This window comes from Schistocerca cancellata, chromosome 1, assembly GCF_023864275.1.
Source record: "Schistocerca cancellata isolate TAMUIC-IGC-003103 chromosome 1, iqSchCanc2.1, whole genome shotgun sequence".
Classification (NCBI taxonomy): domain Eukaryota; kingdom Metazoa; phylum Arthropoda; class Insecta; order Orthoptera; family Acrididae; genus Schistocerca; species Schistocerca cancellata.
The window spans coordinates 431,980,473-432,006,858 of record NC_064626.1 but is presented as its reverse complement, the minus strand read 5'-3'; the positions used below and the strand labels follow the sequence as shown (position 1 = coordinate 432,006,858).

General features: G+C 42.3%; 1 protein-coding gene across 1 annotated transcript; it reads left to right on the top strand.

The window, feature by feature from the left end:
- Positions 1-12,785: 12,785 nt before the first annotated feature.
- On the top strand, positions 12,786-25,235 carry LOC126176410 (translation initiation factor IF-2-like). Its single transcript, XM_049923571.1, has 2 exons — positions 12,786-13,189; positions 24,999-25,235. The coding sequence occupies exons 1-2, from the start codon at positions 12,835-12,837 to the stop codon at positions 25,121-25,123; spliced, it is 480 nt and encodes a 159-aa protein (XP_049779528.1). The 5' UTR covers positions 12,786-12,834; the 3' UTR covers positions 25,124-25,235.
- The last annotated feature ends 1,151 nt before the right edge of the window (positions 25,236-26,386 follow it).

Genomic DNA, 26,386 nt, shown 5'->3' with positions numbered 1-26,386 from the left:
GTAGTAAAGGATATTGTGTGTAACATTGGCTCCGTTTCAAATAGTGCAGTTCATGGTGTAAGTTCATGGCTTGTAGAAAATAAACTAACGCTAAATCAAAGTAAGACACAGTTTTTACAATTTCTAACACACAATTCAACAAAACCAGACGTTTTAATTTACAGAATCGGCATATGATTAGTGAAACTGAACAGTTCAAATTTCTAGGTGTTCAGATAGATAGTAAACTGTTTTTAAAGCCCACGTTCAGGACCTTGTTCAAAGACTTGATGCTGCCATTTTTACTGTTCGAATGGTACCTGAAGTATTGAAACGTCCCCTTAGAAACAATTTATACACGACTGTGCTTAACCTGACACACAATGTTATTTAGCGCAACGCAATCTGACTATCAAAGATCCCTGCAAAAGAATGGCCCTGAGTAACATTAAACTATACCTTTCAGAAATCACTTACCTCACAAAAATCTTCATTACTCGAACTACTGCAATACAGCGAGCGCCACTACTGCCAGCTAAATAAAAGATTCAAACTACTGAAGGCACTAACTACTGATAGGGATAGTTAGCAAATGAAAGATATTAATAAAGAACGAACAATGTATTTACCTTAATATTCATAATTGACATCCAGTATTACAAATTATCAAAACTCCGCCATCTCTCTCCCCACATCCACCACTGCTGGCGGCTCACCTCCAACTGCCCAACGCTATGCGCTGTTAACATCCAGCTGCCCCTCTAGAATGGCAGACAACAATGCAAACTAGCCACAGACTGCACACAGCACAGCCAGTGATTTTCATACAGAGAGCGCTACGTGGCGGCGGCGTTACCAATATAAGAACCTAAACAGCCTACTTACATAAAGAAAACATAAACAGCCTACTTACATAGCCCCCATGCTCCCCACAAAAAATTTTACAAAATGTGTTGAAATCGAATCTACTGTGTCCTTTAAGTTTTCCTGAGTTTTTGCAAGTTGCGTAACCGAATCGGTAGATGCAACTGTGTCAATTTTAGCCCACAAGGTCTCATGATTTTCATGAACAATGGTTTGCAGCTCTTTTATGGCTGCTTCGTGATTCTGTAACGCATTTTCATGCCGCGAAAAAATAGGTTGAAAATGCTCACAAATTTGTGTTTTTACGTCATTACACACTTTCTGACATTTCGATTCAATGTTATGTAACTCAGCAGTTAAATCTTCACGTGTTTGTTCGAGAGTTTGTTCCAATGAGTCTAACTTTTGAAGCTTTTGCTGTGTTTGTCTCTGATTTTGTTCCATTGTGTCTAACTTTTGAAGATTCTGTCCCATTTGTTTCTGATTTTGTTCAAGCGTTGTGTCTAACTTTTGTAGCCTTTGTCCCATTTGTTGCATTAACTGTAATAACAATGCACTGGTGTCTGAAACATGTTCCTCAGTGCTTTTCGGCAGTGAATTTGCACCGGCAACATTCACATTTTGACAAGCGGAAAATGTGTCTTGACTCATTTGAGAAAACGGTGAGGACGCAAAACCTGAATCTACAGTATTTGCAAAATTGTGTCCTATCATTTCGGATTCCTGAGGCGAGCTGTTGCCGACCGATCGATCGATAATGCTTCCCTGTTCACTACCTGTTTCACTGCCTACGCCATTGTTTGACGCCCGCTCCATTTCCCTATGCACAGTTACCAAATTACTACTTTGAATATTAGTTAATTCATTACATGGTGGGGCCAACACACTGCTTTCGTCTTCACTGTCATTTCTCAGTTTACTTTGGAGCCGAGTGTTACGTTTTTCACACGCCATTATTGTCACAATATTTCACACGATAACACAGAAAAGCACAATTTGAATAGCAAAAATAAGAGAACACATTAACATAGCACTGAAAATAATATGTAGTTAATTACAAGCGCAGCTGCGAAATACTTGGTGCAAATCTACATGCATGCCACGACTGTTTTCCAGTACAACCATGAAAGACTGCAACTACAAAGGAGATTCTCTCTACAATTACGCGCTAGAAATAAACAAAAGCTACACTAAATACACAAACTACAAGAAAAAATCAGAAGATTCCAGTGAGGTATCCTAGGCTAAGGGTCGACATATGAAACGTCCCCTAAGAACAATTTATACACGACTGTGCTTAACCTGACACACAATGTTATTTAGCGCAACGCAATCTGACTATCAAAGATCCCTGCAAAAGAATGGCCCTGAGTAACATTAAACTATACCTTTCAGAAATCACTTACCTCACAAAAATCTTCATTACTCGAACTACTGCAATACAGCGAGCGCCACTACTGCCAGCTAAATAAAAGATTCAAACTACTGAAGGCACTAACTACTGATAGGGATAGTTAGCAAATGAAAGATATTAATAGAGAACAAACAATGTATTTACCTTAATATTCATAATTGACATCCAGTATTACAAATTATCAAAACTCCGCCATCTCTCTCCCCACATCCACCACTGCTGGCGGCTCACCTCCAACTGCCCAACGCTATGCGCTGTTAACATCCAGCTGCCCCTCTAGAATGGCAGACAACAATGCAAACTAGCCACAGACTGCACACAGCACAGCCAGTGATTTTCATACAGAGAGGGCTACGTGGCGGCGGCGTTACCAATATAAGAACCTAAACAGCCTACTTACATAAAGAAAACATAAACAGCCTACTTACAGTATGTGATTGTTTGACACGAAAATTAGTCTACTTTGCTTATGTCGTGTGGTATTATATTTGGGGTAACTCTTCCCATTCTAAAAGAATATTTTTGACTGAGAAACGGGCGGTTCGGGCAATAAGTGGTGTAAGTTCGCGAACCTCTTGTCGACTACTGTTCACGAGTCTGTGTATTTTGACAAAGACCTCTCAATATATATTCTTTACTGTCGTATCTTATTCCCAAGAATAATCAGTTGTAATTAAGTTAATAGTCGGCAGAAATCCATCCAGCATTTGGATCGGACTTCCTTAACTCTTGTGCAGAAAGGTGTGCAGTATACTGGTGCAACCATTGACAATAAGCTAACACAAGAATTCGAAAATGTTAGCAGTAATCGACAAGCCTTCAAATCGAAACTGAAGAGTTTCCTCATGAGTAAATCCTTCTATTCTGTTGAGGAATTCCTTGAAAGATTAAGCTGATTCTTATGTTACATTGCTGATTGAGTGTACTCAAACTTATGGCTTGATTTTTTCTGGGTTCATAAACATTTTATTTTTATCGGTTATTACTTTTATGTTGTAATTTCATGTACTGACACGTTCCATGACCTTGGTGATGAGCTCCGCTATTTGGTCATACGGAACTTGACGTGTAAAGAAAAAAATATAAATAAATCGACGTTTGCTATATGTGTCTGTAATATAATGGATTATTCCTATTTCCTTTCCAGTTTTTAGGTATGGATTCTTCAACGAGCGATCGATTGTGTATAATTCCTAAATTTGGCGCTATGTATCAGCATACTCTGAGAGAAACCTGACTGATATACAATCAAGGTTGGAGGGCTTACCTTTATTATTCAAAACTGGTCTTAGATCTTACAAGCCTGCAATATTTTTGTAGTTATGGGGATAGTTATATTATGATTCATATTTCTATAATATTAATTCAACTGATGCCATTAGCTAAGAGTTGAATGTGCAAAAAATTATTTTTCGTCCTCCAGAACCACTTAAATGAACGTTAGTTTTCAAAACGGTCATTTAATTGAATTTTAATGTTGCATCACAACTTTCTTTGTTAAGATATGATACAATTTTGGAGTTATCTGAATGATTAGGCCCCTCACGAAATTTATTATCCTATTAATGTCTCTAGTTCTTATAGACACTACATGGCAGCAAAATGTAGTGTGATGAAATCAGTTCGTTTCAATATTTTAAATATGGAGTTCCTACATGATTCCTTAAATAGACGTTAGGAAGTATTTTATGGTACCTCAGCAATGGTGTGCTGTTGTTGTTATACATGCATTATGAATAAAAAATAGAATTTGCATGGTATCAAGTTAGTTTGAAGTCAGAGAGACTGTTACTCAGTGTTGCGATTGATTTTGTTTCAATAATAAGTAATTGATATTGAAATTATAATGCTCTTATGAATTTTTTCATCCATTCCTCTTTGCATTAATACCATTTTAAATTCCCTGTCATCTGCTGATTAGTGAGCTGCTTTAACATCAAGCAGAGGTAATTTAGACAGGAGTGAAAGTAAAATTATGCCCTTCCATAATTTCAAAACAACAACTTTAAATACTTTCCGAAAATTGTGAAACATATATAATATAAAACAAAAATATCGGCACCCGATATGCCATTTTGATATCGATATATCGTGGGGAAAATGTCGCCGATATATATCGACACTTACTGATAAAAACTACGGTATATAGTTGTTTATCAACAGCCCTAGTACTGCTACGATCGTCACCAAAAATCTGGACCTATAATGAGATGCATTTTTTTAAAGCTGTCAATATTATGAGCGAGGGAGGTGAGGAACAGCGCAACACACATTTGTCGGTGGATGGTTCATTGTTGCGTTTTGGGAGGAATTTTGCACAATAGCCGCTTCGTGAGACAGGAAGTTAGAACGAGGTCGTTAATTTCTAACTCGGCGAAGGAGACGGAGATATCAGTTTGCAAAAAGAGACATAATGTCTAATGGGATACCGCAATCACTGGTTATACAACGTTATTTATAATCCGCCTTGATTGAAAAAATGTTTATTCACATGACCAGTTTCGGTTCCTCTAGAACCATCTTCTGATCTGCAATTTCGGTTACAGGAGTGTGTGGAAGGGTTACTCCTGTAACCAACATTGCAGATCTGAAGATGGTTCTAGAGGAATCGAAACCGGTCATGTGAATAAACATTTTTTCAATCAATACGGATTATAAGTAACGGAGATATCAGTCTCAGGACTTTGTGAAAAATCCATCTTGCTAAGAAATTCAAGAGGGACAAATTCTTCTTTCGTTTTTCTGGAAGAAGCGTACCTACGATACCAGTTGGTTTGACAACACTTGACGAGCCAGTGAAGAATACTTTCTGCAGCCACCCCCCGAAGAAAGGCCAACGGTTTTCGTGGACGAACAAGAGAGCACTTCTAGACGGGCAATGTTAAGACAGAGACGCGTCGTGCGTCCACCTCCGTAAGGCATGAACCTCTGCTTCTGATGAGCGTCTGCTTCTGACGCCATGTCCTTGTGCCATTGAGGTCACTGTGCCTGCAAAAAAAGCCATGCTGCAGTTTGGAGCTAAACTCACCGTGTGTAGCAACACCTCAGCACAACTGTTCTTCTCATTGCTCCCCAACTCAGCGAAGTAATGTACTTTATTCTCACCATAGCTTGTCCGCTGAAAGTCAATATACGACGTATTTACCAGGATTGCTGTTTATAAATCCTTTTTCATGACCACTCCAAATAATTGGTTGTGTGTTGTTACCTCTACCCATCTGCACATAACTCTGATCCACAGTCACATTATTATCCAGCCCTGCATGTAGGTCTGAACCGTAGCCCTTTGACCCGGAGCATTTCTGTTTCGATCAATGTGCACGGTTATTCTTTCGGAAGAATCGTAGACTAACATTAATCTGAGGACCGTATTTTATTGTCCTTTGTTTGATATTATACAGCTTTTGAAGGAACATCTAATTCCAAATTACTGTCATACTGAGGGTAGTAAGTTAACGTCTAAAATATTTTCTTTAACGCCATCGTTTGCTGTCAGTTAACGAGAACTTCCAGCTCTGATTACGAAATAAAAAACATTCTATTATACTATCTCCATTAATTTGACTGTCACCGAGATAAGGGTAAATAGTTGATCGCACTTCATTTCCTCCGGTTATAAACCTAGTAATAGCGCCACCTTGAAGAACGTTTCCACAAGTTTTGTATTCGTCGTCCTCAGATTCGGCGGCTTAGTCGAAAATAACGACGAAAGAATTTCACGAAACGTTGCTTTAAGACAATCTTGTTACTCCACTGGTACCCAGAGAAGATTTCGTAAGTGAAATTCGTAGAGAAATTCTGAATTGTCATAAAGGTAGAAACCGTTAGCAAGGAACTCACCATGTCAACACATATCGCTCAGAGTGCCTGACCAGGTACCGTACATTTATAAAACTTTCTTCCATTATTACAGACACCAATGGGTTGTTTCCACCAGTTGCGTCGATGTCATTCATTCGTTCTTCTGGGCCAACGACCTTCTGTAGCCTTTCAAAGCTTTCTTCTATCAATTGAGATGATCCATACAGTGGCAGGGACGAAATACTAGAACTTGTGTGTCCCTGTAATCATGTTCTGTTCAAAGTGGCTCACTCCTCAATGGATAGTCGCAATGTCAGACAACGTGTTGCCACTTTGGGCTTGCAGTTACGTACACCGACTGACGTCACAAACAAGGCGACAAGGAGATTGTCCTGGTCCTTTTATTAACAGATCACTTTCACATAATATTACCAAATAATTTAAGTCTTCCATTAGACTTTCCTATTCATTTCGCTTGCTCCTCTTATTTCGTTGTTGTATTGAATCTGGCTATTTAAACGACTGCAGAAATTATCCAGTAAACTCTTAATCAGGTTGTTTCCATTGTTCATGGGTACTGTAGTGCATTTATCTACATTTACATACTATCCAACTCTTTATGCATTTGCTAACAATCACTCAGTGACGTTTCTCTCTTGTATACAAGTGAGTCATCAACATATAATCTCGGACAACTGATTACCTTCTCTGATAAATTATTTACCTACGCTATGTGCTCTAAAGTATTGCGGAATGATTATACTCACTGTTGCGAGAGTTAAACATGTATGTTTCGGTCCGACAAGAAAAAAGAGCCACGCTGAAATATATACACATCTCCTTCCCAATATTTTAGGAAGAGACTCAGACATTTGTTATCATTCCGTAGAAGAATGAGACTGACTTAATTTTCTTGTCGGAATCTGTGTCATTAATTGTACCACATCAGAAGGCTCGGCTGACTTATCGGTCCTCTGAAGTGATATACACTATGTGAACAAAAGTATCCTGTTACCTGCCTGAAAATGACTTACAAGTTAATGGCGCCCTCCATCGGTAATGCTAGAATTCAATATGGTGTTGGCCCACACTTAACTTTGACGACAGCTTCCACTCTCGCAAGCATACGTTCAATCAGGTGCTGGAAGGTTTCTTGGGGAATGGCAGACCATTTTCACGGTGTGCCGCACTGAGGAGAGGTATCGATGTCGGTCGGTGAGGCCTGGCACGAAGTCGGCGTTCCAAAACATCCAAAAGGTGTTCTATAGGATTCAGGTCAGGACTCTGTGCAGGCCAGTCCATTACAGGGATGTTATTGTCGTAACCACTCCGCCCCAGGCCGTGCATTATGAACAGGTGCTTGATCGTGTTGAAAGATGCAATCGCTATCCCCGAATTGCTCTTCAACAGTGGGAAGCAATAAGGTGCTTAAAACATCAATGTAGGCCTGTGATGTGATAGTGCCACGCAAAACAAGGGGTGAAAGCCCCTCCATGAAAAACATGACCACACCATAACACCACAGCTTCCGAATTATGATGTTGGCACTACACATGTTAGCAGATGACGTTCACCGGGAATTCACCATACCGGCACCCTACCAACGGATCGCCACATGGTGTACCGTGATTCGTCACCCCACACAACGCTTTTCCACTGTTCAATCGTCCAATGTTTCCGCTCCTTATTCCAAGAAAGACGTCGTTCAGCATTTACCGGCGTGATGTGTGGCTTATCAGCAGCCACTCGACCATGAAATCCAAGTTTTTTCACCTCTCACCTAACTGTCATAGTACTTACAGTGGATCCCGATGCAGTCTGGAATTCCTTTGAGATCGTCTGGATAGATGTCTGCCTATTACTCATTATGACCCTCTTCAAATGTCGGCGATCTCTGTAAGCCAACAGACGAGCTCGGTCTGTACGCTTTTGTGCTTTACGTGTCCCTTCACTATCCACTTCACTATCACATCGGAAACAGTGGACCTAGGGATGTTTAGTAGTGTGTAAATCTCGCGTATAGACATATGACACAAGTGACACCCAATCATCTGACCACGTTCGAAGTCCGTGAGTTCCGAGGAGCGACCCATTTTGCTCTCTCACGATGTCTAAAGACTGCTGAGGTCGCTGGTATGGAGTACCTGCCAGCAGATGGCAGCACAATGCACCTAATATGAGAAACGTATGTTTTTGTGGATGTCCGGATACTTTCGAACACAGAGTGTAAATTGTGTTTGTTAGTGGTTCAATTATGGGTCTTTGGCAACCGTACTACCTTCGCTCCTCTTGAGCGTTCGCTAACTAGTCTAAAATTCATACTCAGTTGTCAGTTGGAGCAGATAGCCATGACTGTCACGTGTCCTGAATTCTTTGACAGCACGTTCAGTACCGAAAGCTTATTTGGCACTCTAGGAAGACAGCATCTTCTGTTCGTCTATGTTTGTTGTTTTCCGGATAACGAGAGAGAGAAAGACGAGCAGCGTTTCATGAGAGGAGTGTTTCCTGAGTCTGGGCTAACTGTTCGAGAGAAGCTGTTTCTTCTCAGTCTCAAAATATCCGAACTTAAATTATGTTTCGAAACTTTTCAGGATTCAGATGCTAGACGTTAGAAACAACAGGAGTGTCGAAACTTCCTGGCAGATTAAAACTGTGTGCCCGACCGAGACTCGAACTTGGGACCTTTGCCTTTCGCGTGCAAGTGCTCTGCCAACTGAGCTACCCAAGCACGACTCACGCCCCTTCCTCACAGCTTCTGTAAAGTTTGGAAGGTAGAAGACGAAGTACTGGCCGAAATAAAACTGTGAGGACGGAGCGTGAGTCGTGCTTCGGTAGCTCAGTTGGCAGAGCAATTGCCCGCGAAAGGCAAAGGTCCCGAGTTCGAGTCTCGGTCCGGCACACAGTTTCAATCTTCCAGGAAGTTTCATATCAGCGCACACTCCGCTGCATAGTGAAAATCTCATTCTAGAAACAAGAGTGTGTTACACTCTTTTCCAGTCACTTGGGACTGTTCGCTGCCAGACAATTTCTTGATGAATGTGAGCTAGGAAAGAAGCCGTCTCCACAGCACATTCAGGAGTGGGGCACGGCGCTTTCTTCGCTCTGGGTACTTTCGGTAACTTCTTAATATGGTACCGCTTATTTAAATACACTATCCGATGAAAAGCATCCACACACCCATAAGTAATGCGAATCTGGCCATTAGATAAGACGAGAGGTGAACCTGCCAGTATAAAATGAGACCGTTGTTGGCGGTAGAGAAGCAGTATTAGCAGAAAGGATCGTTCAAGCAAGTTCAGTGACTTCGAACGTGGACTAATCATTGAATGTCAGTGAAGTAACAAGTCCATCAAGGACATCTCAACCCTTCCAAAGCTGCACAAGTTGGTTGTTGGTGATGTGGGTATGAAATGGTAACGCGAAGGAACAACTACAGCTAAAAAAATAAAAAATAAAAAAATAAAAACTACTGTACTGACAGACAGGGACCATCAAGCACTGCGGTGGGTGATTGTAAAAAATCGCGTGAAATCAGAGGAAGGAATCACTCGGGAGTTATAACATGGTACCAGTAGACCAGCTAGCACAACGACCGTGCGTCGTGTGTTTAAAAAAATGGCGTACCATGGTCGAGAGTTCTCCATAAGCCACACCTGTCTGTAGTCAGTATTAGCCCAGGTGGAGTAAAGAGCGACGGCACTGGACGGTGAATGACTTGAGGCGAGTGATTTGCGGAGATGAATCACGCTTTACCCTTTGGCATTCTGATGGAAGAGTCTGGGTTTGGCAAATGCCTGGAGAAAGTTACTTGTAGTGCCAACAGTCAAATGTTGAAGGGACGGTGATTCGATATTGGGGTGTCTTCCGTGGTGAGGGTGTTATTCCCTTATTGTGCTCTGAAGACAACGCTAAATTCGGAAGGATACGAACACATCTTACAACATTGTATACTGCGTGCAGTAGAGGAACAGTTCGAAGTCGATGACTGTGTCAGAATGACAATTCACTCTTTCATAAATGAGCAACTGTGAGTCAATAGATTGTGAAGAATAACATTCCTGAAATGGATCGGCCAGTTCAGAGTCCCGACCTGAGCCCTACGGAACGCCTTCAGGATGAGTCAGAACGTCCACTTCGCTTCAGACCCCAGCGTCCAGCAGCACTTCCTTCTCCAGTTTCGGATCTGGAGGAAGAATGGACTGCCATTCGTCCAGACATTCACACACCTCGTTTAAAGTGTCCCCAGCCCAGTTCCAACCGTCGACTGATAGATGTCCTGATACTTTCGGTCAGATAGTGCATCTTCAATCTTCTATGTTCCGCAGCAGTCATCTGCATCTACATCTACATCTACATTTTTATTCCGCAAGCCACCCAATGGTGTGTGGAGGAGGGCACTTTACGTGCCACTGGCATTACCTCCCTTTCCTGTTCCAGTCACGTATCGTTCGCGGGAAGAGTGACTGCCGGAAAGCCTACGTGCGCGCTCGAATCTCTCTAATTTTACATTCGTGATATCCTTTGGAGGTATAAGTAGGGGGAAGCAATATATTCGATACCTCATCCAGAAACACACCCTCTCGAAACCTGGACAGCAAGCTACACCGCGATGCAGAGCGCCTCTCTTGCAGAGTCTGCCACTTGAGTTTGCTAATCATATCCGTAACGCTATCACCCTTACGAAATAACCCTGTGACGAAACGCGCCGTTCTTCTTTGGATCTTCTCTTTCCCCTCTGTCAACCCGACCTGGTACTGATCCCTCACTGATGAGCAAAACTCAAGTGTAGGTCGAACGAGTGCTTTGTAAGCTACCTTGTTTGTTGGTGGACTACATTTTCTAAGGACTCTCCCAATGAATCTCAAACTGGTATCCGCCTTACCAACAATTAATTTTATATGATCATTCAACTTCAAATCGTTCCGTACGCATACTCCCAGATATTTTGCAAAAGTAACTGCTACCAGTGTTTGTTCCGCTATCATGTAATCATACGATAAAGGATCCTTTTTTCTATGTATTCGCAATACATTACATTAGTCTATGTTAAGGGTCAGTCGGCTGCACGGCGGGAGTAGCTTGTAATGCTTTTTAAAAGCAGTTTTCTATACTAGTACTTCTTTTGTTCAGATAATAGTGCGATTCTTATGGGTTTGGAAGAACCGTTTTGATTCATTTCCCGATTTCGTATTAGGATCTCCAGAGATGCCTTTGTTAAAGGCATAATCGTGGAGACTGTTATGAGCTTCACAAGTACCCATTCACGTAGACGAACAATTCGTAGCTACGCTTTCACTGTTCATTCTAGTTTGAATGGATATTGCACAATCTCTGCATTCACAACATTTTGTGTGTGTTAACAAGTAAACAAACCTCATTTTATGTATATGGACATGTCCGAAAGAACAGACACCATATCCATTTAAGTATATAGTTCTGGCAATACCGGCCATGACCTTCCTCTTCTGTGCGGATGCACACATATTGCCAGAACTCTTACGGGACTTCGAAAGAATGTCTTCCACGAGTAATGAGTGTGTTGGGTAGGGACACTACGAATGTAGAGTGTGGACATCCAAGGTGAGAATGTGGGTCTCGCGGGATGCGTGCGCGAGATAGTCCCTGCAGTCGCGCTATCGTATGTGCACTCGGTGGCTCAGATGGATAGCCGGCACGGTAGCTCAGCGTGTTCGGTCAGAGGGTTGCTCGCCCTCTGTAATAAAAAAAAACTGAGTAAAGGAATCAACGATCAACTTCAGCGGATGTCTTGTGACGTCCGCCCAAACCAAACGCAACGAACAATACCGAAAAAACAGAAAATGATGGATAGATCGTCTGCCACGTAAGCAGGAGATCCCGGGTTCGAGTCCCGGTCGAGGCACACATTTTCATCTGTCCCCGTTGATATTTATCAGCGCCTGTCAGCAGCTGATGGTATTAATATATACTTCTAATTTCATTTTTTTTTTCAGTCTCTCATTACACTAATTGATTCCAATGAAGCCTGACTAGATAGCCTATTCACTGTAACAAAATATTACGTTACATGGACCAACTTAGGCACGGAATGAAGATGAGCAATATCAACCCATCTAGCTGGAAGGAACTTGTAAAAGATTGTCATGTTTGGGGCTCAGTTGTTCTTTCGTTGGTTATACGCTTTGCGGAGAAACGTCGCACTGGAAAGACGAAATTCAATTTAATTTCATTTAATAACCAATTAGTAAACACTGTCGCGAACATCTTCTGCCAATCGGTGGACGGTATGTTGCCTCATCAGACTGTATAGCCATACAAAACAATGTTCGTAAGATAAAAATTTGGCAAAAAATACGGAAATGATGTGTACTTGGAAGCGAGTAATGACCAACGATGACGAAATGCTTCCTATATTTTGGCTGACGACAGTTGCATTCTGAAAATATCACACAACTGACCTTATCACAAAATGACTTCTGAATAGTGTAATAGTTATATTTATCTGTGACGATGACTTTCGCGAAAAACTGCTTCTAACCTTGAACACAGAGTTGACGGTGACTGACATCAGGTGGTTGCCTTGTAAGATAGAACAATTCCCTTCAGCGGTGACAATACGAGATAGAGGGAAAAGCTTGCTTACCACTTAGCTTAGGAATTTCTATGTCACCGCCGAAGTTGTCCTCGTGATAACGTTGCTGATTGCAGTGCCCTCCTTACTACAAAAGGAACTGGTGTTCCACTGGCCTTAGTTCTATAGGTTCCAGTAGTATCGGTCTCAACCAAATACTGCCGAGATGGCATACTTTTCAACTCTGATCGCAGGTGCCTGTCTGCTGATTTTATGCCCAACTAATGCTACTGCTCAAGACAGACAGGACGCTGAAACAGAGACAACGACTATGACTGGTGACCAAGATCAGACATCACCACTGGAGGGCAGCATTCCAGGAAGGCCAATAGATTTTGGCGGTCTTCTGTCGGGCTTGCCTATATTTGGAGGCGGCTTTGGACCGTTGAGACCTGTAGGTGGCGGCATGAGGCCATGGATGCCAATAGGCGGGTCAATGAACGGAGGCGGTGTTCTTCCAGGATGGCCAACAAGCGAAACCACCAGCGGCGCAGATACTGCGGAAGCAGCGACAGCGTCAAGTATGTTTTCACAATAGCAGTTCTCTTCTCATTAAGTAATCTGACCGTGGATAGCGATAAATCTCTGACTGGCAGTGAATGGGACAATAATGGACAGTCATTTTCGGACAATAAGTCGTCCAACGTTTTTTCGTTGAGTACGTTCGACATTTATATCCTTCACAGTTGCCTCCCGTGCCATAGAATTTATTCTCTGCCATGGAAATTATTCGTAACAAACACTCTATTTTCGTGTCTCTTCTTCTTTACCGTGTTTACCACATGTTCGTGTCCTCGCCGATTCCGCGGAGAGCCTTATTCCTTATCTTATTAGTTCACTTAATTTTCAACATTCTTCTGCATCGCCAATTCTCGAACGCTTCGATTTCCTTCAGTTTCGGTTTTCCCACAGTCCATGTTTTACTACCGTACAATGCTGTGCACCAGAGGTATTTTCTTAGAAATTTCTTCCTCAAATTAAGGGCTACGTTTCACAGCAGCAGACTGATCTTGGCCAAGAATGCCGTTCTTGCAGTGCTAGTGTGCTTTTTGTGCCCTCATTCTGTCATGGGTTATTTTGTTGCCTAGGTGGCAGAATTCCTCTACTTCGTGATCAACCAAATGTTTCTTCAATTTACTCTCAGCCAATTTTCTGTGTTCATTATGCTGTTCATTCCATTCGACAGATCGTCACTCTCACTGAGGATAGCTATGTCGTCAGCAAATCTTATCACTGACATCCTTTCGTCTCGAATATTAATTCCAGTCCTGAACATATCTTTTATTTCCTTTATTGTTTCTTCGGTGTAGAAACTGAATGATAGGGGTAAAGGAGGACATTTCTGTCTTATACCCTTTTTAATCCGAACACTTCGTACTTCATCTTCCACTCTTATTATTTCCGCTTGTTTCTTGTATGGATTGTATATCACCCATTTTCCTCGGAATTTCGAACATGTTGTACTATTTTACAGTGTTGAATGCTATTTTCGGCTCGACAAATCCTATAAACGTGTCTTGATTTTTCTCCAATCTTGCTTCCATTACCGACCGCAACGCCAGAACTGCCTATCTGGTGTCTTTACCTTTTCTAAAGCCCAAATGATGGTCATCTAACAGATTCTCAATTTTATTTTCCATTCTTCTGTATATTCTTGGGTGTTAATAAACTCCTTCAGCTGTATTGAGCTCTTGAGCACCTTGAGTACCTTGTAGGTACGGCAATCACAGCTGAGTAGTTACGTTGGGTATTAATGAAACGCTTCAGCTGTATTTACTTCTTACTACTTGGATCACTGCCGGTTTCGTGACACTTATATTAGTCTTGTCAGCAAGATGGATGTTTGGGATGTTGACTGCGCTATAATTCTCGCACTTCTCGCTTCTTGCAGTTTTCGAAATGATGGCGTTTTTACGAAAGTCAGATGGTATATCGTCAGTCTCGCGCATTCTACGTACAAACGTGAATAGTCGTTCTGTTGCCACGTCTCTTTCTAATTTTAGATATTCCGATTGGATGTTACCTATTGATTCTTTCTTATTTGATTTTAAGTCTTCCAAAGCTCTGTTAAATCCTAATTCTAATACTGCATTCCCTGTCTTTTCCCTATCGACTGCTGCTTCTTCCTCTATCATGTCATCAGATGTGTCCTCTCCTTCATATAGGACTTCAATGTACTCTTTCCACACATCAACTCGCTCCGCTGTTTTTAACATAGGAATTCCCATTGCACTCTTATAAATGTTACATCCTTTGGTTTTAATTGCACTGAGGGCTGTTTTGATTTCTGTATACGCTGAGTCGGTCCTTTCTTTCTACGTATAACTAAATGCAGGATGTCGGAGGATGCTAAGTCAAGTAAACGAAAAATGATTGTTCCAACAATTCGTACTTTAGTTCCCTCAGTTTTCAGATAATGAAAGGACCTCCTAATGTCATGATGACAAATTATTTTTTTTTCCTTTGCAATCCATTTTTTTCATTTAGTCTGTTTGCCGGTCACTGTTTCACCCATGGCCTCAGAAAACGTTAGCGTTTGTAGCGGACTCCGCGTTATTTTGGATCACGCTACAAGAATTTCAACCAGTTTTGTCGTTAACTGGTGTCCCCATATTTCATCCATAGTTACTAATTGATGCATATATTTTTTCCTCCTTTGTTCCCTGAGATTACATTCCACACATAAGTGCAAACAGCCCCTCATCTTTGGTCTTCAAGTATGTGAAATATCAGCGGTAACTAACAATAGATATAATTAATCACAGTTATAACCCGTCGTGACTTTTGTGGCATCCTGTATAACACAGAAATTCGTTTCTGCATTTGCTTCCTTTCAACATAAGAAATGCGTCATTCATCTTGCAGTACGTTTTATTTATTTAATGTAGCACTCTTTTAGTTCCTATCTGTATAATATCAACAACGTGTGTTAAGGTCCCAGAATACTAATAATTAGTATCGCTTATTGAAGATTATAACGCCCAGGTAGTGTTAGGAACAGACAGCTGGTTGAAAGTGAACAGCAAAGCTGAAACTGGAAGTGAATAACAACGCTATCTTAAGTTATGAGTCGAAAATTTGTCGCAAGGATAGGTTAGTCGTCAATGGTCGTGGCTTATTTATGTGCTAGAGAACTGGATAATATGTAGCGAGGATAGCAAGGATCAGAATGTGAATTAATATGGGTGAAGTTAAGAATCAAAAGTCAGTCAAAAATTGGCAATCGGATGCTTTTATAAGTCAACTACGCCAGGAGCTGTAGTGGCAGAGGGCTTCACAAAAAGCTTGCAGAATTTCGTCAATACGTTCCCTGATCCCGCTGTAATAATGGGGGTGGCTTCAACTTGCCAGGTATGGATTGGGAGAGTCATGCTATAAAAACTGGTGCCAGAGATAGGAATTCATGTGGCATTGTTCTGAATATCTTGTCCGTTATCCAGCAGATACCTTACTTATGAAGGTAACGTCTGAGGCCTACAAGCAAAACACACACCTGTCCTCCTCGAATCAGTTAACGAAGAAGATAGTATGAGCGATCTTATGGCTGTGTGTAGCATACTATGATAACGGGTATTTGAAGTAATGTTAAGACAGGCAAGAAACTATTTTTGCTTAGCAAGTGTGAAGGGTGAGAAATGGAAGAGTATCTGAGTGGTTAACGTGAAATATTCAGCACTGAGGGTGAAGATGTGGAGCACGAATAGAAAAAAATTAAAAATCATCGTTCAAGCCTTAGACAACTATTTTCCGCGTAAGATCTTAAGGGATAAGAAAAACTCACCGTGGTTTAATAGCCGTGTCAGAAACTGCTACGTAAACAAAGATAGCTTCATCGCAGATTCAAGAAAAGTCCAAACCTAGCTACAAACAAAAACTGAACGAAGTGAAAATGAACGTAAGGAGAGCAATGAGAGAAGCGTTCCATGAGTCTGAAAGTAAAATTTTGTCAAAGGATCTGACTAAAAACCCTCAGAGGTTTTTGTCTTACGAAAAATCAGTAATCGGTTCGAAATAATCTATTCAGTCATTTGGTGACCATAATGGCAACGAAACGGAAAAATGACAGACAGACCGAGCTGCGTCTTCCGAAATGGCTTGACCGCGGAAAGTAGTAATTCGATCACTCCTTTCAACCATCGTACAAACTTTGAAATGGAGATATGGCGATAACTGATCACAGAAAAACGACTACGATCGATTTTTAGTGAAAAGGCATTAGGACTAAATGAGATACCCGGAAGATTTCACTGAGATTATACGAAAGAAGTTACTCCTCTGCTGCCAGCAGTTTATCGTATGTCGTTGGAGCAAGAAAGGGTACCTAGCCACTGCAAAAAACTGCGGGCATTTCCCATTTCTAAGAAGAATAGTAGGACAGATGAACATAGTTATAGACCTGTTTCGTTGACGTTAATCTGTTGTAGAATTATGGAACATGTTCTATGCTCACGTATGACGACGTTTTTGGAAAACGAGAATCTCCTCTGTAAATACCAACATGGATTCCGCAAACAGGGGTAATGCGAAACAGTTCGCTCTGTTCTTCCATGAGATCCACAGCGCTGTAATCATCGGCCACCAGATTGTTGCAATGTCCTCGACTTTAGGAAGGCATTTACACTGCTGGCCTTTAAAATTGCTACAGCAAGAAGAAATTCAGATGAGAAACGGGTATTCATTGGACAAATACATTATAATAAGAACTGACATGTGATTACATTTTCACGCGATTTGGGTGTATACTTCCTGAGAAAGCAGTACCCGGAACAACCACCTCTGGCCGTAATAATGGCCCTGATACGCCTGGGCATTGAGTCAAACAGAGCTTGGATGGCGTGTACACGTACTGCTGCCCATGCAGTTTCAACACGATACCACAGTTCATCAAGAGTAGTGACTGGCGTATTGTGACGAGCCAGTTGCTCGGCCACCATTGACTAGACGTTTTCAATTGGTGAGAGACCTGGAGAATGTGCTGGCCAGGGCAGCAGTCGAACATTTTCTGTATCCAGAAAGGCCAGTACAGGTCATGCACCATGCAGGCGTGCATTATCCTGCTGAAATGTAGGGTTTTGCAGGAATCGAATGAAGGGTTGCGCCACGGGTCGTAAAACATCTGAAATGTAACGTCCACAGTTCAAATTGCCGTCAATGTGAACAAGAGGTGACCGAGACGTGTAACCAATAGCACCCCATACCATCACGCTGAGTGATACGCCAGCATGGCGATGACGAATACACGCTTTCAATGTGAGTTCACCGCGATGTCGCCAAACACGGATGCGACCATCATGATGTTGTAAACAGAACCTGGATTCATCCGAAAAAAATGACGTTTTGCCATTCGTGCACCTAGATTAGTCGTTGAGTACACCACCGTAGGCGCTCCTGTCTGTGATACAGCGTCAAGGGTAACCGCAGCCACGGTCACCGAGCTGATAGTCCATGCTGCTGCAAACGTCGTCGAACTGTTCGTGGAGATGAACGTTGTCTTGCAAACGTTCCCATCTGTTGACTCAGGGATTGAGACGTGGGTGCACGATCCGTTACAGTCATGCGGATAAGATGCCTGTCATCTTGACTGCTAGTGATACGAGGCCACTGGGTTCCATCACGGCGTTCCGTATTACCCTCCTGAACCCACCGATTCCATATTCTGCTAACAGTCATTGGATCTCGACCAACGGGAGCAGCAATGTCGCGATACAATAAACCGTAATCGCGATAGGCTACAATCCGACCTTTATCAAAGTCGGAAGCCTGAAGGTACGCATTTCTCCTCCTTACACGAGGCATCACAACAACGTTTCACCAGGCAACGCCGGTCAACTGCTGTTTGTGTATGAGAATTCGGTTTGAAACTTTCCTCATGACAGCAAGTTGTATGTGTCGCCACCGGCGCCAACCTTGTGCGAATGCTCTGAAAAGCTAATCATTAGCATATCACAGCATCTTCTTCCTGTCGGTTAAATTTCGCGCCTGTAGCACGTCATCTTCGTGGTGTAGCAATTTTAATGGCCAGTAGTGTAAAATCATCCCGTACCGCCGATTAGTCAAAATAATACGACCTTACCGACTATTGGACGTGGTTTGCGACTGTATTCAAGACGACCTTGAAAAAGAACTCAACATGTCGCTCCTAACGGCACAAGATCGACAGATGTAATTTCGGGAGCACTACCAGTAAGTGCTTTGAGACTGTTACTGTTTACAGTGTATATAAATGATGTAGAAGAATGCTTCCGAAGCTAAGGCTATTCACGGACGATGCGGTTATCTGTAAGAAGGCAGTAACGCCAGAAGACAGTAAAGATTTGCAGAAGGACCCACAGAGGATTGATTAACGGGTCGAAGACTGGCAGCTGGCCCTGAACTTAAATAAATGTAACATATTGCGCATACATAGGAAAAGATATACCCTACTGTATTGCTATACTATTGATGATAAATTGCTGGGAACAGTAACTATTGTAAACTATGTAGGAGTATCTATCCGGATCGACCTTAAGTTGAATGACCACATAAAACAAATATTAGGAAAGGCAGATGCGACACGGAGATTCATAGGGAAAATCTTAAGGAAATGTAGCTCATCCACGGAAGTAATGGTTTACTAGGTGCTTGTTCGACCGATTCTTGTGTACTGCTTGTCAGTCAGGCACCGTTACTAGGCAGGACTGATGGAGAGATGGAGAAGATCCAACGAAGACCAGTGCGTTTCGGCAGGGAATCGTATAATCCAGGAGACAGCGTAACAGATGTGCTCAAGAAACTCCATAAGGAGATACTAAAAGAGAGGCGTTTTGCATCACGGAGCGGTTTAGCGTTGAAATTTTGAGAGAGTTCCCATTCGACAGCCACAGTCAAGTGGTTTGCAGATTACTGATGTAGATGTAGATGAACACATGGTCCGCTTTCGTCTGTGGTTGCTGTTTTGGGATGTTCTTTCACATGGGTCATCTTCGAAAGAAGTATTACCACTCTTGATTCGAGCTTCCCATATCCTAACTGTTGAAAATGGTGGAGCAGGATCTTTGGCTCCTTATATTCCATTGTCAACTTTGGACGAATTCCGAGGGAGTGAAGCATCCAGTACAAAATATTTTATGATGGGAGCGTATTTTCCTTTGTTCATTTAAGTAAAACATACATAACGTGACTACCTGCAAAATTATTTAAAAATTCTCAGCGTCCAAGTGACGTAACGCTTTGGTTTGGTTTCTGTACAAAATGTGTAAACATGTGCTGTTTTTAGATTTTCTCGGAAGTAGTGTTGACTTGTTTAGTGGAAACTCCACAGTACTTCAACGAGTCAGTTCCTACATTTACCGCGACAAGCTCCAGCTCCACACACAAAAAATATCTAAACTGTTCCAACGTAACAGAAGCAAAACTTTATTTATGTGAATGGTATATCTACGTCTGGCCAAGAAATTTTCTGTAATACAGCATAATCAAAAGCAACTAATTTAAGATAGTTTGAGGATTACTAGATTCAGAAACTTTATCAATTATAAGGAAACGGTAGTGAACGCTATTTATTTTTCAAGAATATCGCGTTATAACTTTTTACGCATTTTTCCGAAAGTAAAAAGGATGGACATCGTAATTACAACTTAGTGCTTCGCAATGCATGAAACAACAGATAACACTTTCCTTCATCTCTCAACATATATAGTCTCTTGAATTGTAGTCTCTGCTCCAAAGTTATCCATATTTTAACTCTCAAGTTTGTGTGATACATGAGGCGTAACGACATTACGTACATGTCGTAACTTAAGCTACACTTTCTCCTTAACGTAAACCAAGACAGTATTGCTCCAGTATCACCTTTGCAAATGTTCTGACAAGGGGTGTCGTTCGCTTATTGCCCTGTACACATTTCGGGAATTGTGATGAGAGCGTGTTAGAGGAACTACAACTACTACTGTTTTGCTGTGTAAGATGTGGGAAACAATCCAGTCAACAATAACAAGCCGTCATTACTGAAAAGGGTCCGCCTGCCTAGCTGAGTGCTAACTTGCTTGCTTCCCATGCAGTGGGCCCGGGTTCGATTCCAAGCTGGGTTGGAGATTTTCTCTGCTCGTGGGCTGGGTGTTGTGTTGTCCTCATCACCGGTCCGCAAAGTACCGTCGCCTGAAACAGGACTTGCACTCGGCGGCCGAACTTCCCCCTATGAGGCCTGCCGGCCGACAATGCCACATGCTCTTTTCATTTTTTTCATCACTCCAATGGATTCACGACTAACAAATTACAAGGTATTGTGCTTAAGTAGAGAGAAATGTACGATTACACGATTGCAGAATTGTAGCTGGCAGCTACCACTTCTGGGAGCATGCGCAAATAATGCCTTACAGCGGAACGATTACATAAAACTAATCGCAGATAAGGCAGGTGCCAGACAGATTCTTGCAGGAATCCTTAGGAATCTTAGTTCGCCCACAGTCCTAGACCGACCAGTACATGAATATTGCTCGTCAATTTGGGATCCGTTCAAGATAGGATTGATGGAGGAAATAGAGAAGATTCAAAGAAGAGCATCGTGTTTCGTTACAGGAGATGCTTGGCGAACGCCAGTGGTAGACGCTGCAGAGGAGGCGTTCTGCATCATTGTGTGGTTTATTGTTAAAAGACAGTAGATTGTGGAAGGGTCAGCCAACATACTGCGTCTTCCTACGTATGTCTCGCGAAATGATGATTAAAGTCAAATAAGAGAGATTCGAGCTCATACAGAGGCTTTCCAACAATCGTTCTCCTCACGAACCACTCGTGACTGGAACAGTAAAGCAGAGAAGTGACGGTGGTGCAAAAAGTACGCTCCGCCACACTCCACAAGGCGGCTTGATCTAGACAGATGTAAAATCAGTTTTAGATCCGATTATCAAAAATAGTTAATAACAATTATCACTATGACAGAACAACACAAAGAATTAGTTATCGAGCAAATTCTTCGTTCGTCAAACACTCCATGAATAAGTTGTACGATTTGCTACCTAGCTTGGTCAACATAGATTACGAAATCGGATATTGGATTTTAATGCGTACCCAGAAGCAGATGTAGACTCAGATCACAATTAAATAATGATGAAGAGCAGACTGATTTTTAAGAGAATCGTACAGTAGAATAGGTGTGGAAGAAAATTGGATAGTGAAGTATTGGGCAAGAATGAGACGCGACTGAAGCTCGGTAAAGATGTAGATACTGCGGTAAAGAGTACCACGCTCGGCAGTTCGGTTGAAGGGAAGTGAACATCCCTAATCAGACCAATCACGGGAATTGGAAAAACAAATATAGGTATTAGGTAGGTGACTGAGTAGAACGTTCGGTAACAGAAGAAATACTTCAATCAATGGACGAAAGAAGGAAGTAAAAATATGTTCAGGGAAAGACAATACAGCAGTATAAATCATGGAAGCACAGGGAGGCGAAAGCGAAATGGTTGCAGAAAAGATGTGAAGAAATAGTAAAAGAAACAATCGTCGTACGGACTGACTTAGCATACAGAAAAGTCAAAACAACATTGTGTGAACTTAAAATCAAGAACGGCACCGTTAAAAGAAAAATGAGAGTTCAACTGTTAAATACAGAGGAGAGAGCAGATGAATGGAAAGCGTTCATATAAAACCTGCGTGAGGGCAAGGAATCAGAATTTAAAAGAGCTTTCGAAGACTTACGCTCAAATAAGGCAGAAGAGAGAGATAACATTCCGATGAAATTTCTTAAATCATAGGAGGAAGTGGCAACCAAACGACTATTCAAGTTGGTGTGTAGACTATATGGGACTGGTGAAGTACCATCAGACTTTAGTAAAAATATCATCCACACCATTCCGAAGACAGCAATGGCAGGTAAGTGCGAGAACTATCGCACAATCAGCTTAACATCTCATGCAACCAAGCTGCTGAGGAGGATAATATACAGAAGACTGGAAAAGAGAACTGAAAATATACCAAATGACTTAGTTTTTAGGAAAGGTAAAGGCACCAGAGGGGCTATTGTGACGGTAAGTTTGATAATGAAAGCAGACTGAAGAAAGATAAAGACACGTTCATAGGATTTGTAGACGTGCAAAAAATCTTCGACAATGTTAAACAGTGCAGGATGTTCTAAATTTTGAGAAAGTTAGATGTAAGATGCTGGAAAAGACGAATAGTATACAGTGCATACAAGAACGAAGAGAGGAGAGTAAGACTGTAAAACGAAGAACGAAGTGTTAGATTAAAAAGAGGATAAGAGAGGGACAGTCGTTCACCCCTACTGTTCAATCCATACATCAAAGAACCAATGACGGAAATAAACGACAGTTTCAAGGGTGGGACTGAAATTAAGGTGAAAAGATGTCAATGATAGATTCGCTGATTACTTTCCTACAGTCGATGAAGATGAAGAAAAACTGTAAGATATACTGAATGGAATGAACAGTCTAATGAGTACAGGATATGGACTGAGAGTAAACCGAAGAAAGAGGACGCTAATGAGAAGTAGCAGAAATGAGACTAGCGAGAAACTTAATATCAACCTCGAAGTAGACGAAATTAAGGAATTCTGCTACCACAGAAGCAAAATGCCCCATGAACGGATCTAGCAAGGAGGACCTAAAATGCAGACGAGCGTAGTAGACAAAGAGGGCATTCCTGGCAAAGAGAAGTGTACTAGTATCAAATATAGATCTTAATTCGAGAAAGAAATTTCTGAGAATGTGCTCTTGGATTACAACATTGTATTGTAGTGAATCTTGGACTGAGAAAACTGGAAAAGAATCGCAGCATTTGAGGTGTGTCAACAGAAGAATGTTGGAAATCAGATAAACTGATAAGATAAGGAATGTGTTCTCCGCAGAATCGGCGAAGAAAGGAATATGTGGAGAACACTGACAAGAAGAAGGGGGCAGGATGACGGGACATGTGTTAAAACATCATCTCGATGGTGCTACAGGGAGCGATAGAGAGTAAAACCTGTACACCGAGACAGATAGTGGCTGTGAGGAATTTTTCTTTGGTAGAAAGAATAGAAGAGGGTGCCCTCATCCTTGTGATGCCAATCGAGGAGCTGGTTAAGCGAGAGCGGCTAGAAGGTCCGAGAAGCTAGCTGTGGTCTGCACAGGAGTGTGCTGATCTTACGCCTATCTACACCGCATCCGAATGATGACCCTGTCAGAGGATGACACGGCGGTCGGTCGGCACTGAATGGTTCTAAAGGACCAGCAGACGGTGCTTTGATTTTTTAGGTACGCCGATGGACGGATGAGGCGGGTTTGCAGCAAGACAATTTTGGCGTGTAGTCATCATCGTTTGGAAACGGGGTTGGAGGGAGGAATCGTCAGCGACCATATCGAATAGACCCCTCAAACTTCCGCTATAGTGAGGAAAGCGTCAGAGATATATGTTGGATCTTACTTTTTCCTCTAAATGGAGGCCATTAAAGAAGCAACATTAGCTGACCGGAATGACTGAACTAGGCCTTGCTGGATAAATCATTTCAGCATAACTGCAAGTGATATGGAACCTGAATCAGGATGTATGACTGTAAATGTATCATCTACTGAATTCAGATTTATATGAGTATGAAACTTCCAGATAGAATTAAATTGTGCGCCTTTTCGGGACTCAAATCGATAACCTTACCTTTCAGGGGTAATGTTCTTACCGTCTGAGCACACCATGCGCGACTCTGTCGGCAGCCTACTTCAGTAGTACGTGTCTCTTACACACCAAAATTTACAGAAGTGCTCCTCAATGCCTCGTGGGGCTAGCACTCCTCGGAGAAGGGATGTTGCTTAGAAACGACCTACCCACAGTCTACCGGACTGTTTCCAGAATGAATTCGCTCTGCAGAACTATGAAGGTTGTAAAGTCGTTCAAAACAGTGCCCACTCAGTACCAGAGTGAAAGATTCATTCTGGAAACAGTCAGCTAGTCTGTGGCGAAGGCATTTCTCCACAGTATCCTTTCTGCCAGGAGTGCTGGTGCCGCAAGGTATGCAGGAGAACTTCTGTGAAATTTGGAATGTAGGAGACAGATAGTGCGGTTTTAAAGCTGAGAGGGTGGCTCGACAGTCGTGTTCGGGATAGCTCACTTAGTACAGCACTCGCCCAAGAATGGAAAACGTCCTAGATTCACGTCCCGGTCCAGCATACAGTTTTAATATCTCAGAAAGGTTCAAGCTTCAGAGTAAATATTTCACTCCATATGAGTATATGTCGTATGTCATATATCTGCACTAAGGGACTTCCTTATACCTATGGAAATAATTTTGGTGATTAGGAAGTTACTGCAGAGAGAAATGCGCAGGTCCTATAGTAAATTTACTTGTCCGTCAACTTGTTCCAGGCTCCCGAGCAGGCGAAACTCCACATGCTGACTCCAGACACATGGGCAGCTCTCCCACAGCGGCCCACGGCAGAGCAGCCAAAGGCAGGAAGTCCGTCAAGCGCGCCAGGGGGCGCAGAGGATGAGCCACTCCACTGCATTGGGAGCAAGTGCTCGAGTGAAATGGACTGGAAGATGGCTCAATGTAACCACGTTCACACCCTTGCCTACAATATTTAAATAAAGGATTGCTTACGTCTTTCAGCAATCAAAATTTGTTGAATGCACCCTTTATTGATTTCTAGGCAAAAAAAACTTTCATATTTGAAAGATAAATTTTACTTCCTTCCATGTCAGGGGACCTTTTCGCAATCATCCTTCATCACTTTCCTCCCCCATTTCTTAATGCTCGGTTCGGGGTCGTCGTCTCCAACTCTTCCTTCTTATATCGCTTAAGAACATTCTTTCTCCAACAGCCCTCTTCGCCTAGCATTTCTGTGTTCTGAATAAAGTGAAATCCTCATTATGTACAATGAAGAGCCAAAGAAACGTAATCTGCCCAATATCGTGTAGGGCCCACGCGTGCACTCAGAAGTGTCGTAACACGACGTGGTATGGACTCGACTAACGTCTGAGGTAGTGTTGGAGGGAATTGACACCATGAATCCTGCAGTGCTGTTCATAAATCCAAAATAGTACGAGGGGATGGAGATCACTTCTGAACAGCACGTTGCAAGGCATCCCAGATATGCTTAGTAATGTTCATGACCGGTGGCCAGTGGAAGTGTTTAAACTTAGAAGGGTGTTCCTGGCGCCATTCTGTAGCAATTCTGAACGTGTGGGGTGTCGCATTGTCCCGCTGGAAATGCCCGAGTCTGTCGGAATGCACAATGGACATGAGTGGATGCTGGTGATCAGAGATAATGCTTACGTACGTGTCATCTGTCAGAGTCGTATTTAGATTTATCAGGGGTTCCATATCACACGCCCCACACCAATACAGAGTATTGACCAGCCCGCTGCTGTCTCCATAGCCGTACACGTCCATTCGCTCGATGATGATGATGATGATGATGTTTGGTTTGTGGGGCGCTCAACTACGTGGTTATCAGCGCCCGTACAATTACCCAATCTTTGCTCAGTCCAATTTCGCCACTTTCCTGGATGATGATGAAATGATGAGGACAACACAAACACCCAGTCATCTCGAGGCAGGTGAAAATCCCTGACCCCGCCGGGAATCGAACCCGGGACCCCGTGCTCATTCGCTCGATGCAATTTGAAACGAGACTCGTCCGACCAGACAACATATTTCCAGTCATCAACAATCCAATGTCGTTGTTGACGGGCCCAGGCGAGACGTAAAGCTTTATGTCGAGCAGTCATCAAGAGTACACGAGTGGGCCTTC